At 45.2% G+C, this 12,566-nt stretch overlaps 1 protein-coding gene across 1 annotated transcript in view; it reads left to right on the top strand.

The window, feature by feature from the left end:
• The window catches only part of CAVIN4 (caveolae associated protein 4), a 67,643-nt gene extending 56,965 nt beyond the window's left edge, over positions 1–10,678 (top strand). The window contains exon 2 of the mRNA XM_033930651.1: positions 8,061–10,678. Within this exon, the coding sequence (XP_033786542.1) occupies positions 8,061–8,720 (660 nt within the window). The 3' untranslated portion in view covers positions 8,721–10,678. The remainder of the gene's footprint in view (positions 1–8,060) is intronic.
• Positions 10,679–12,566: the final 1,888 nt, after the last annotated feature.

The raw sequence follows: 12,566 nt of genomic DNA, 5'->3' as shown, positions 1-12,566 counted from the left end.
TCTTCCTAGTGGCCATCCGCTGAACCGACTCGACTCTAAGCACGTCTTTGTGGTAAAGTGGCCTCCAGAATTGCGCACAGTACTCCAGATGAGGTCTTACCATGGTTCTGTACAGTGGCATTATGACTTCAGGTTTCCTGCTGATGAAACTTCTATTGATACATCCCAACATTTGTCTTGCCTTGGATGATGCTTTCTCTACCTGTTTGGCAGCCTTCATGTCTGCACTGATGATCACTCCCAAGTCTCGTTCTACTGAAGTCCTAGCTAATGTTTCTCCATTTAAGGTGTAAGTTTTGCACGGATTTCTGCTACCGAGGTGCATGACCTTACATTTCTTAGCATTGAAGCCCAGCTGCCATGTCGAGGACCAGCTTTCCAACGTATGCAGGTCCTGCGTCATACAATCCTGCAAATTACTTTCCCTTACTGTATTACATATTTTGGCGTCATCGGCAAATAATGTTACTTTACCCTGAAGCCCTCGGGTCAAGTCCCTTATGAATATGCTAAAAAGGAGTGGACCCAGGACTGAGCCCTGTGGCACTCCGCTGGTCACCTCCGATGTCTCAGAGAAGGTGCTGTTGACCACCACCCTCTGAAGTCTACCACTCAGCCAATCATTGACCCATGCAGTTAGTGTCTCACCTACCCCATTGATTTCATCTTGCTTAAAAGCCTGCGGTGTGGGACACTGTCAAGAGCCTTACTAAAATCCAAGTACACTATGTCCAGAGACTCTCCCGAGTCCAACTTTCTTGTTACCCAATCAAAGAAGCTGATGAGATTGGATTGGCATGACCTACCCTTAGTGAATCCATGTTGATTGGGATCCCTCAGATTCCCCTCCTCCAAGATCATGTCTAATTTACTTTAAGTAGTGTTTCAATGAGTTTACACACTATCGATGTGAGTCTCACAACGTTAGCTGTCTTCCAGTCCAGGGGGACTCTCCCCGTACGTAGGGAGAGATTGAAGAGCATGGCTAATGGCTCCGCCAGGACATCGCACAGCTCTCTGAGCACTCTTGGGTGCAATTTATCTGGTCCCATGGCTTTTCTCACCTTGAGTCTTGCCACTAAGGATAGTATCACATTCATGTGGCACTCTGTGCCCATCCCTGCGATAGAGTAACAGGAGTTAGATAGAAATACGGGAACCTCTAAAAGAAAAATTGCACATGCAACCTTTGCTGTCATAGTTTCCAGTGCTGTTTTTCTGCCTGCTCTGTTTTATGATTACTCTGATCATGGTTGTATGTTCCTTTGTAGTTGCTAATAAAGATAATTGAAAAAAAAAAAAAAAAAAAGAAATCAGAAAAGGTGCAGGAAAATTATTTCAGCTAGTGTAAGTGCGGATAAGCGAGGTCTGCTACTTTACGTGCGTGCGACTAGCTAATTAGTTGCACTTTTTTTGCCTGAAATATAAACGTGAAGAGGGTATTATTCAACTGGTAGCTGTCAGTGTTTTGTTAAACAACTATTGCTGCTGGCTGAATTTGTGCTTGAATATTCAGTGCCAGGCTCTATCATGGTACCAGCACTGAATATTTTGGCAGAAGACAGCCACTGGGAGTTACCCAGGTACTATTGGTATTCCATGGCAGTACCTGGATCGCTACCTAGTTAATTTAGCCTTTTTGCTTAACCAGATAGTTATCTGGTCCCCCCTGCTAAATAACAGAGGTGTCTAGGATGTTCCTAGCTCTACCCAGACTCTATCCCCATACCACCCCAGCACTTTGGGCCAGATTCTCTAAAGGGTGCCTAAAGTTTGGCACCTCTTAGGCGCCTAACTTGATTGGCATAATAAGTTCAATAATCGCTAAAAAAAAATTAATTGGACAATAGGGCCTAGATTCTGTAAAGTGCGCCTAACTTTAGGTGTGCTTTAGAGGTTCATGTGGCGTAAGTGGGCAATCAGCATTATTTAGGCACTATTTAGGCTTCGTATAGTCTCTAATGCACTATGCGTATATTAGGCGTCTATTAGACTCTATGGGCGCTTTTAGGACATCTAACTCCGTCTAAGTTCCAATTAATGCTTGTTAAGACCCTTAAATCGCTCATTATCCACTTAAATCGGACGCCTAAAGTTAGGCGCGTTTTACAGAATCTATGCCTAGGTGCCTATCTGATTCTATAAAAGATAAAAACCTATCGCATGATGCTTAACGTTGCCTAACACCTAAGTTGGCCTTTATGTGGGTGTATCGTGACTTAGGTGCCACTAAGCCTGATTCTCCAAAAACTTAGGCGCCTGAAATGCAGGCCTTTAAAACCGTCGCCTATATTTCAGGTGCCTAAGTTTTTACAAAGGCGTCGCTAGCCCCTTTTTGTTTGTTTGTTTTATATTTTATTAATATTTGTTACATCAGTAACAAAGATCAGGAAAAGGAAAAAAAAAACAAAACAAAACTTACAATTTCAAAACAAGACTTATGCCAAGTCCACATTAGCGCCGCTAGCCTTTATTCTGTAAACGGCATCTACGGTAAGTGTGATTGACGTGCAGTTGGTTGTAGGTGCCGTTTATAGAATCAGCCCCTTAGTGCCGCAGTAATCTCCCTGGATTTTCACCAGCATTATCTAATTAGGTGCCACCAGTTAAATACTGCCAAATAGCCCATAAATGTGATTTGCAAACTCCTCAAATCAGAAACCTTGGCAGAGGGCTGCAAGCCAGTCCAGTTTTTAGGATTCTTCAAATGATTATGCATGAGATATATTTGCATACACTGCCTCTATTGTATTCAAATAGATCTCATGAATATTCAGTGTGAAAATCCTGTGGAATGGTAATCATAGGTCCGGTTACAATTACCATTCCTGGGAGCAATTAGTGTATTATGCAAATTGTTGATATATGTTTTTTTCTGTTATTCAAGTTAGATGATATTTTAATAAACTTTTGAATTTGACGACTCCAGCTACATCCAGGGACTATTGTTACACCTTTGTTGTTTTGGAAAATCCTAAAAACCCAACTGGGCAAGGGCTGAGGTTGTTCACCCCTATGGAATAATCAAAGCCATTTCCAGAGGCAAAACAGCATTTTAACCTTGAAAAGCAGATCCTTGTTTATAACCCCATACTCAATGCACAGAAAGGTATGTACATGCCACTATTCAAAATGTGCACTTTAGCCTGCATTGGTTTGAGGACTTCCACAGGAAGGACTTTGGTAGGAGGAGCAAACGGTCTGTGTAATTTTGTATAATCAGAAGCAAAATGGTGTGGTAGCTATGCTAGTCCATTTTTGAAAGTAATACTGTATACAGAAATAAAACAAAACATAACAGAAATAAGGTGGTACCTTTTAATTGAACTAAGAATGAATTTTTTGATTAGCTTTCAAATGTAACCCTTCTTTTCCAGATCAGAAATAAGCAAATGTTAACAAACATCAGTTTATATAAGTAAAACATGAAAGCATTCCAATGACAGTCTCACAGGAATAGGAAGGGGTGGGAAAGGTAAGAAACAAAGAGGATTGGGTGGGTGAGAGACAGAGAGACATGGATAGGTAATAAGGTGGCAAAGAAGTATAATTTAATAGTTTGTAATGCCATAGAAAATCAAGATCTCTGTTAAGTCCTATCTGGTGGGTGTAAAAATATTTTATAATTTTGATGTCAAAGAACTATGTACGTTATTGCTGTTCGAAAAATTGCCCTAGAGAAAGCAGGCACCAGTCTCAGGAAGTAGTTCTTAGACAATTGTAAAAGCAGAACTACAACCTATAGGTTAAAATTACCCTCGCTGAGACGGCCTATTTTCTCATCTCCCCCTCTAGGCTAATGCCATTCAGAGCTATAGGATTGCTTCATGAGAAATTTATAACTGTTCTGTGCCTATGGAAAAATGTTCCAAGGGAAGTATTTGTTTGCATGAATTGAGCCCTATAAAGGCCAAGTCCCGCTACTGAAGGGATCTAGAAGATCGGTGTTGCATAGAATAATTATTTTCCCCAAATCTCTTCCATTCTAAAAAGATATGGATCAAGAAGGTTGTCATAGACTATGCTGCTCGGCTCCTACTTAATTTTACCCTTCATTGCAAAAATATGTTTTCCTGCTCGAAGCAACAATAAAGTGCCAGCACCAAACAACAGTAAGAATCAGAAAGGCAAAAATTATTGTACACTGATGACATCATGAAAGCAATGCAATAAATCAAACCATGATGTCAGATGGCCAGCGTGCAATAGTTTACTCTGAAAACCTCAATAAAAAATCTTACAAGGGACGATATTCAGACTGTAGGAGGCAGCACTGCTACCTCCTGCAGTCGGCAGCGAATGCAAAAATTAAATGTCAGGGCTGTATCTGGCCAGCAGCATTGCATTTCCAGTCTAAGTTCAGCTGCAGTAGACATAGTCAGTCAAGCCAATATTCATCGGCTGACTAGCTAAATCATAGCAGCCAAAAATAGACCTACTTTTTAGGTGAGCCTATCTGGCTGCTATATAAACATGATGGCAGATAAAGGCCAAATGACCCATTTAGTCTGCCTATCCACATTAACCATTATCTCTTGCTCTCTCTGAGGGATCCCACATGCCTATCCCAGGTCCTCTTGAATTCAGACACAGTCTCTGTCTCCACCACCTCTTCCGGGAGACTATTCCACGCATCTACCACCCTTTCCGAATAAAAGTATTTCCTCAGATTACTCCGGAGCCTATCACCTCTTAACTTCATCCTATGCCCTCTCATTGCAGTTTCCTTTCAAATGAAAGAAACTTGACTCATGCAGATTTACATTACGTATGTATTTAAACGTCTCTATTATATTTCCCCTCTCCCACCTTTCCTCCAAAGTATAGAGATTGAGATGTTTAAGTCTGTCCCCATACACCTTATCACGATGACCACACACCATTTTAGAAGCCTTCCTCTGGACTGACTCCATCCTTTTTATGTATTTTTGAAGGTGCGACCTCCAGAATTGTACACAATATTCCAAATGAGGTCTCACCAGAGTTTTATACCAGAGCATCAATACCTCCTTTTTCCTACTGGCCATACCTCTCCCTATGCAACCTAGCAACCTTCTAGCTTTTGCTGTCACCTTTTCAACCTGTTTGGCCACCTTAAGATCATCACATACAATCATACCCAAGTCCCGCTCTTCTGTCGTGCACATAAGTTCTTCACCCCCTAAACTGTACCGTTTCCTCAGGTTTTTGCAGCCCAAATGCATGACCTTGCATTTCTTAGCTTTAAATTTTAGCTGCTAAATTTCAGACCATTCTTCAAGCTTTATCAGGTCTTTCTTCATGTTATTCACACCATCCGGCGTATCTATTCTATTACAGATTTTGGTATCATCCGCAAAGAGAGAAAGCTTACCCAACAACCCTTCAGCAATATCGTTTACAAAAATGTTAAAAAGAACAGGCCCAAGAACAGAACCTTAAGGCACACTACTTGTAACATCCCTTTCTTCAGAGTGATCTCAATTGATCACTACCCTCTGTCGCCTTCCACTCAACCAGTTCTTGACCCAACCTGTCACTTTGGGACCCAGTCAATGGATATTAGTGTTGACCGACTAAGTTGCATTGTTTATTGAAAACTTCTATACAGCTATTAATGAATAGGAAGTCAATTCAGGGCAATTCACATGAGCTTCTGTAACAGTGTTACAACACAGAGTTAGTGTTTTCTGAGATGCTTTTCAATACAGACACATTTATACCATAATCAATCACCCTACATATATGCACACATTTATATCAAATTAATCATCCTATGTATATACACATATAATACTAGATTAACCATTTCAACTAAATATACCATATTTACACACATTCTAAATAGTTCTAGCCACGTGTATTATTTACTCTCATCCTTGATAATTTTAGTTACTCTCATCCTGATTTATTATAGTTCTATCTACTATGTTCTTCATCTCTTAAACATTCTGGAAAGATCTACTATGTGCATACATGTCTAGACCTATCGTGCTTTTATGTGTGTGGGGGGGGGGGGGGGGAGAAAGAGCCTGCTATTTCTTCAATGTTGTTTCTGCCCTCTATCAGTTTCATAGCTTCCGTTGAAGTAGTCTGAGAATAGGATAGTCTTTCCCTTTCTTGAATGTCTTTTTCTAGCTTTAATTCCTTTAGTAGGGCATTCCACCATGTTGGAGCCATTTCAGAGAACATTCTTGCCCTGTATGACATAACCAGTGATTGGGATATAAATTGGGAGACAACCAGCTATCACCTGCTGAATATTGGCAGATAGCTGGTTAAGCGCTATTTAGCCGGCCAGGAGCCATTCCTGGCCAGCTAAACAGTGCTGAATACCTCTCAGATGGAGCATCAATATTTTCCACTAACTCAATTGCTTTTAAAAAACAAAAATAAGCTAAAACCAATGTGGAATTTCACTGATGACAGAACCCAGCAATGAGGTATATTTTGTGTGATAATTGCCAGTTTCGGCGTATATCACTAGCTGCAAACACATTATTACATATTGTTTGGAAAGAATGTGCGACATTTGTAAAAAGCGTGCAATTGTGTTTGCTGTTTTGATGTGTGGGAAAAACAAGAGAGCTGCAGAAGACATTGTGATATACAATAGAGCAGCAATAGACCAGCCTACGCTGGCTACAAAAAATACTCAGTGGGGCAATATTCATCAGTCCAGTGCCCAAAATGTTTCAGTGATGAACATCTGCACGAAGCTAATTGATAAATCATAAAAGGTCTGGACCCATGGACCTAGGGGATCACACTGACGAGCACATAAACCGAGTCAAATGGGCAGGAGAGGGCAAGCAGTAAGAACTCTTCTGGATCTCATAATGTAATGTATATGCTTATCAGTGTGATCCCCAAGGTGCTATTTCTTTGCAACAAATCAGGCCCGGAGCATGCCAGCTGATGAACTGTAACATGTGCAAAACCATGCAAAACAACTAATGTTTCTGCTAAAGCAATGCAATACTTTGGATCACATAAAAATCTCGATCTGTGCTATTTTGGGAACTTTTGCTACACTCTAAGAGGTGTAGGTAGCATCCTTTGGGCATTTAAAAAAGTAAAAAAGCAGTTGCTGATGTTTTGTGTTCTCAGTGCTAAAGGGACAGAAAACTTCAAGAGACCTGCACCCTCTTTCTCCATGAACAAATTCCCTTGCCTATATGGATGACCAAATAATGACTGTCCCTTGGTCTCCACAGCCTTCTAGCACATCAGCATTACCCCCATAATGAAGTTAAGCGCCTTCGTTCCAAGCCCTGTCCCCTCCACCCAATCTTTTGTAAATGACCCCATCCTCCTCGCACATGACCCTGGTCAGTTTGCCAAAGAAAACCCTGTCCGAAACAAGTTGGTGCAATCCCCAGTCCCTTCTCTACTGCTGGCATTATCTTCCAAAATAAGAGCGGTTGATCCACTGCTCCCTTTGCTCCTCACATCAAGAGCAAAGAAGAACAACAGGTCAGCTCGCCCCATTTTGAAATATGCTGCCAACAAGGCAGGAGTAATTGGGGATCCCCCCTAGCCAGCTTCTTATAGTAAGCAGGGTGGGGGGGGGGGGGTCCAGCAGGAAATGGGGGTAATAGTGAAGAGGATCTTTTGTAGATATTGAGTGGAGACGGGGTTTAGAGCAACAGAGCAGGGCTTCGGAGGTCAGGGGCGGGGTAATGCTATTCCAGAGGAGAGGATGCTACGGAATACTTGTGCTTTGAAAACCATATGGATATAGGGATGTTTTGCAGGGTGAGAGGGGAACAAATTTCTTGGATTTTACTATTCCTTTTAAAAGCAGGTGCTCTTTACCAGCTACAATAAGATGACATTCTGGTGCCCTTTTTAACAGAGTTTAGTAGGCAGGGCCTAATCTTCTGGGGTACATGCACAGTTTATTTTCAACTTCTGAAGCACAACTACTCTTTGATCTTTTTCAGTATATCTTGAAATGTGCAATGACATCGTAAAGTTTTTTGAAAGTGAAAATCAATGTAAGGGCAGTCACCCTCCTATTTTAATATTAGTAGTTTTATTACGGCCCAGGGATAACTCATTGTATTCTTCATTCACAGGATGAAATTCCATGTCCCACCAAGGTGACCATTGCCAAGCACCGGACAGAAGATGGTGGACTGGGCGATGAGCTTTACCCACCAGCAGATCTCTCTTCTGATGAGGAATATTACTTAGAAGAGACCAAAGCATCTCGACTGAAGAAATCTGGTATGAAACGAATAGACAACATCAAGAAGGCTTTTTCTAAAGAAAGCATGCAGAAGACAAAGCAAAATTTTGGAAAGAAGGTGAACAGGATTCGTACGCGAATAGTGACGCCAGAAAGGAGAGAGAGGATCAGACAGTCAGGGGAGCGGCTGAAACAATCCGGTGAAAGGTTTAAGCAGTCGATTTCCAAAGCAGTTCCCAAAAAGGAAGCCTTCAAAATTAATATCAACAAAAAAGCAAGAGGAGCAGGAGCTGAAGGTAACGAAGGCAGCAGGGCGGGAGGCATAGAGTCTGTTTTGTATAGTGGTGCCATTGATCCAACTGGCGAAGAGATCACTTACACTGAAGTGATCACTGTGGTGAAGAAAAAGAAGGAAGCCAGCACCGAGACCGATCCCCCCCTGCCAGAAGAGAAAACTCCAACCAGTGACAACAAACTTGACCTGAAATTTGAGGCCAAGGCAGAAAGTGATAAAGCTCCCCTGCTGGACTTAAAGCAGTCCTCCTAAATCACAAAGCAGTACGAACTAGCTTGATTTGCTAAATACAGGTCTATAATCTGCTTAATCATGTACTGTTGGATAAATACACGTGTGCATGTGTGTATGTTCATGTGTGTGTGTGTGTGTGCGTTCATATGCAGATGTAATATCTTTTTTAATATTTTAGTTTCACACATGTATTAGTGGTGTAATTTCAAATAATCCATACATGTAGTTCAGGATCATGTAAATAGCAAGTGAATAGCTAGGGAATTTATTTTTTTGGGTGATTTTATCCGATTCAAATTTACTCAGGGAGGTCATTTACCAACAGTAAGCATATTCTAGCTTAGTGTGCACTAAGGCCCTGATTCTATAAATGACATCTAAATTTAGACACCTAGATCTAGCCGATCTAGGCACTAACTTAACTAAAAGGCATTAGCGGTGCTGGTAATTAAAAATTAGCATCCTGTAATTGATGTAAATTGCGCTTAATTGGACGGTAGGTGCTTAACTTGGTAGGCGCCTACCACTTTGAGATAGCCATCTAGTCCAAGGTGCCTACCAAAAAGTAGGCATAGTTAGGGGGCAGATCATGGGTGTGTTTTACATGTAGGTGCCTGTTTTGGGCTTAGGCGCACTCATTTAGACCAAGAAAACCCTAGCATAAATATTGACGCCTAAGCCCACTTTAGTCGCCGCTAGGTGCGATTCTATAAAGTGTGCCTAACTTTTATAGATTCGTGCCTAAGAACTACACTGCTCGGCACCTAAGTTTTAGGTGCCATTTTATAGAATCGAGCCCTCACTGTTAGTAAATAACCATCCAAGTGACTTATTAGGCTGTTCCATATGTGAGGAGACAATAAAAAGAAAGAATAAAGGGGCCCTTCCACTAAAATGCATTACATTTTGGGCTTAACATGCTATTATGCAGAAATTTAACACGCGGAAAGCCCGAAACTAACACTGCATCAAGACGGGGCATTTTTATTATGGATCATGCATTCAGTATTCAGATTAACGCACGGTACCTGCTCCAGGTAGACTGCCAAAAGTTAGGCTTCAGGATAATGTGCACCAAACACAAATTCTACATCACAAATTGTTTTTAGTCTACTCTAAATCCAAGGTTACATGCCTAAGTGTAGGCATGAACAATTACGCTAGCCCAATGGCTGCTGTACATGCTTGCTTAACTGCTGGCAGTTAGGCATGTAATTACCAGTATTCTATAATCCACATATACAGTATAAGTGCTGGGCACATCCTTCACCCACCCATGTCTCTCCCATATCCCTATTCCCCTTACACTTGCATGCTTTGGTTTTTACATGTATAGTTAATATAATTCCGACTTAGGGCAGTTATGTGTGTAACTGCTAATTAGCATTAAGTATAGCCAATAAATGGTTAACCAATTAGCAGTTAATTATTGTATTAAGTTATGCGCGCAACTAACACTATCCTGTAGCTGGTGCTTTCAATTTTGTGTACTAAGGGCTCCTTTTACAAAGGCGCGCTAGGGCCTTAACGCGTGGAATAGCGCGCGCTAAAATGCCACGTGCGCTAGCTGCTACCATCTCCTTTTGAGCAGGCGGCAGATTTTTTGCTAGCGCGCACTAATCCAGTGCGTGCAGTAAAACCCATAGCGCACCTTCGTAAAAGGAGCCCTAAGCGTAAAATTATGCACTCAAATTTATTGAATTAGGAAGTTAACACCTCTTATTTAGGAGGTGGTGTGGGCCGCAATAGCTCTGTATTAGCCAGTTAGCATGTGGTAGGTGTAATGCACTATTTTCTACCCAAGCCATGCCCCCTGACAGAAAAAATTCTGAAAAATTTGGTAATGTGCAGTTTAATGCACGGAAAGAAGCAAACTACCGTATTTTCGCGGATATAACGCGCGCGTTATACGTGATTTTACGTACCGCGCATACCCCTCGCGCGTTATATGCCTGAGCGCGGTATACAAAAGTTTTTAAACATAGTTCCCACCCCGCCCGACGCCCGATTCACCCCCCCAGCAGGACCGCTCGCACCCCCACCCCGAACGACCGCTCGCACGCGCTCCCACCCGCACCCGCATCCACGATCGGAGCAAGAGGGAGCCCAAGCCCTCTTGCCCGGCCGACTCCCCGACGTCCGATACATCCCCCCCGGCAGGACCACTCGCACCCTCACCCCGAAGGACCGCCGACTCCCCAACAATATCGGGCCAGGAGGGAGCCCAACCCCTCCTGGCCACGGCGACCCCCTAACCCCACCCCGCACTACATTACGGGCAGGAGGGATCCCAGGCCCTCCTGCCCTCGACGCAAACCCCCCTCCCTCCAACGACCGCCCCCCCCCCAAGAACCTCCGCCCGTCCCCCAGCCGACCCGCGACCCCCCTGGCCGACCCCCACGACACCCCCACCCGCCTTCCCCGTACCTTTGTGTAGTTGGGCCAGAAGGGAGCCCAAACCCTCCTGGCCACGGCGACCCCCTAACCCCACCCCGCACTACATTACGGGCAAGAGGGATCCCAGGCCCTCCTGCCCTCGACGCAAACCCCCCTCCCCCCCCGCCGACCCGCGACCCCCCTGGCCGACCCCCACGACACCCCCCACCCCCCTTCCCCGTACCTTTGGAAGTTGGCCGGACAGACGGGAGCCAAACCCGCCTGTCCGGCAGGCAGCCAACGAAGGAATGAGGCCGGATTGGCCCATCCGTCCTAAAGCTCCGCCTACTGGTGGGGCCTAAGGCGCGTGGGCCAATCAGAATAGGCCCTGGAGCCTTAGGTCCCACCTGGGGGCGCGGCCTGAGGCACATGGGCCAAACCCGACCATGTGTCTCAGGCCGCGCCCCCAGGTGGGACCTAAGGCTCCAGGGCCTATTCTGATTGGCCCACGCGCCTTAGGCCCCACCAGTAGGCGGAGCTTTAGGACGGATGGGCCAATCTGGCCTCATTCCTTCGTTGGCTGCCTGCCGGACAGGCGGGTTTGGCTCCCGTCTGTCCGGCCAACTTCCAAAGGTACGGGGAAGGGGGGTGGGGGGGTCGTGGGGGTCGGCCAGGGGGGTCGCGGGTCGGCTGGGGGGGAGGGGGGTTTGCGTCGAGGGCAGGAGGGCCTGGGATCCCTCCTGCCCGTAATGTAGTGCGGGGTGGGGTTAGGGGGTCGCCGTGGCCAGGAGGGTTTGGGCTCCCTTCTGGCCCAACTACACAAAGGTACGGGGAAGGCGGGTGGGGGTGTCGTGGGGGTCGGCCAGGGGGGTCGCGGGTCGGCTGGGGGACGGGCGGAGGTTCTTGGGGGGGGCGGTCGTTGGGGGGAGGGGGTTTGCGTCGAGGGCAGGAGGGCCTGGGATCCCTCCTGCCCGTAATGTAGTGCGGGGTGGGGTTAGGGGGTCGCCGTGGCCAGGAGGGTTTGGGCTCCCTCCTGGCCCGATATTGTTGGGGAGTCGGCGGTCCTTCGGGGTGAGGGTGCGAGTGGTCCTGCCGGGGGGGGGGATGTATCGGACGTCGGGAGGGGCATCAGGCTTTCAGGATGGGGACAGACCTTCAAGGGGGGACAGGACTTCAAGGGAGGACAGTGCACGGAAGTCAGGGGGGGTGAACGGAGAGTCGGGACAGCGCACGGAAAGTCAGGGCGGGCGAAAGGAGAGTCGGGCAGCATGCGCGTTATATGCCTGAGCGCGGTATAGAAAAGTTTTTGTACATATCATCGTGATTTCTGCGCGCTATACCCCTGTGCGCGTTTTACAATGGTGCGCGTTATATCCGCGAAAATACGGTACTGCAAAACCCACTAACATGGTCACTTTCACAGGTTAACTGCGCATTAAGAGTCGGATTATGTAAGCGGTGCCCAAGTCAGTGGCTGCCGATCACCTG

The sequence above is a fragment of the Geotrypetes seraphini genome, chromosome 2 (genome assembly GCF_902459505.1).
Source record: "Geotrypetes seraphini chromosome 2, aGeoSer1.1, whole genome shotgun sequence".
NCBI lineage: Eukaryota > Metazoa > Chordata > Amphibia > Gymnophiona > Dermophiidae > Geotrypetes > Geotrypetes seraphini.
Note: the sequence above shows the minus strand (reverse complement) of the source record. Positions and strands in the feature narration are given on the sequence as shown.